The sequence below is a fragment of the Terrapene carolina genome, unplaced genomic scaffold (genome assembly GCF_002925995.2).
Source record: "Terrapene carolina triunguis isolate 2854851 unplaced genomic scaffold, T_m_triunguis-2.0 Scaffold23254, whole genome shotgun sequence".
Lineage (NCBI taxonomy): Eukaryota > Metazoa > Chordata > Testudines > Emydidae > Terrapene > Terrapene triunguis.
In genome coordinates this window covers 1-1,295 of record NW_020687605.1, presented here as the reverse complement: position 1 = coordinate 1,295, position 1,295 = coordinate 1, and the positions used below count along the sequence as shown (strand labels likewise).

The 1,295-nt window shown below is 68.2% G+C and overlaps 1 protein-coding gene across 1 annotated transcript; it reads left to right on the top strand.

Annotated features, from left to right (window-relative positions):
• Positions 1-501: 501 nt before the first annotated feature.
• LOC113408735 (TOX high mobility group box family member 4-like) lies at positions 502-1,272 on the top strand (the record flags this gene model as incomplete). The annotated part of the gene is made up of 2 exons (XM_026662130.2): positions 502-744; positions 1,015-1,272. Coding segments are annotated over 2 exons (501 nt in total), but the record flags the coding sequence as incomplete, so codon positions are not given.
• Positions 1,273-1,295: the final 23 nt, after the last annotated feature.

Genomic DNA, 1,295 nt, shown 5'->3' with positions numbered 1-1,295 from the left:
AAACCAAGAGGGTTATTGTGAGAGGGAGCTGTGAGGGAAAACGTTGCTGCCCCAGTGGGGACTTCCTGGTGTGAAGCAGGAGGGCTGGAGCCCAGAGGCTCGGTCTTGGAGCCATGTGGCCGACTCTGAAGGAAGAGTGGGACCCCCTGGGGGTCTGGTTCACTGAAGGGGTTCCTCCTAGGGACGGTTTAAAAGATGAGGCATGGCACAGAACCTTTGGATCACTATGGGGCACCAGGGAGATGGGGGCTGGGCCCTGGCCAGGGCTGGGGGAAGGGGGGCACCAGGGTGATGGAGCTGGCCAGGGGAGGGGTAGTGGGGGGGCACCAGGGAGATGGGGGCTGGCCCCTGGCCAAGGGAGGGGGCAGGGGGGCACCAGGGTCATGGGGCTGGGCCCTGGCCATGGGAGGGGGCAGGGGGACACCAGGGAGATGGGGCTGGGCCTTGGCCAGGGGAAGGGGGCACCAGGGCACCGAGTTCAAGTCTCCGACCTCTCTGCAGACATTTCACACCCCCAGCCTGGGGGATGAGGAGTTTGAGATCCCGCCCATCTCCCTGGACGCCGACCCCTCGCTGGCTGTCTCAGACGTGGTGGGGCACTTCGATGACCTGGGGGACCCCAGCAGCGCGCCCGACGCCGGCTTCTCCACCCAGTATGGCGTGCAGGCCCTCGACATGCCCGTGGGCATGAACCATGGCCTCATGGAGCAGGGCGGCGGGCTCCTGGCGGGGGGGCTGGCCATGGTGAGGGGCTGGGGCCAGGGCTGGGCAGGGGAGGGCGGGTTGCCTCGCAAGGCGTTGCCCTGTAGTGCCTGGCTGTGGGGTGGGTGGAGCCTGGGCCCCCTAGTGGCTGGCTGAGGATGTACGTGCCAGGAGGACCAGGGCTGCTGCCCTCTAGCAGCAGGCTGGGGTATTGCAGGAGGCTGGTGCTGCCGGGGGGAGGTGGGGAGCCTCCTCTGGGGACGGACAGTGCCCCCCAGCGCCAGCCCCCCAGCTTTGTGTCTGCCTCTCCAGGACCTGGATCACTCCATGGGCACCCAGTACAGCACCAACCCGCCCGTCACGATAGACGTGCCCATGAGCCCTGGGGCACTGATGGGGCACGGCCAGCTGACCACCATCGACCAGTCCGAGCTGAGCTCCCAGCTGGGCCTGAGCCTGGGGGGCAGCTCCATCCTGCCGCCCGCTGCCCAGTCGCCCGAGGAGCGGCTCTCCACCACGCCCTCCCCCACCAGCTCCCTGCAGGAGGACGAGCCTGAGGAGTTCAGACGGGTGAGATGCTGCTGCCCCCCCCG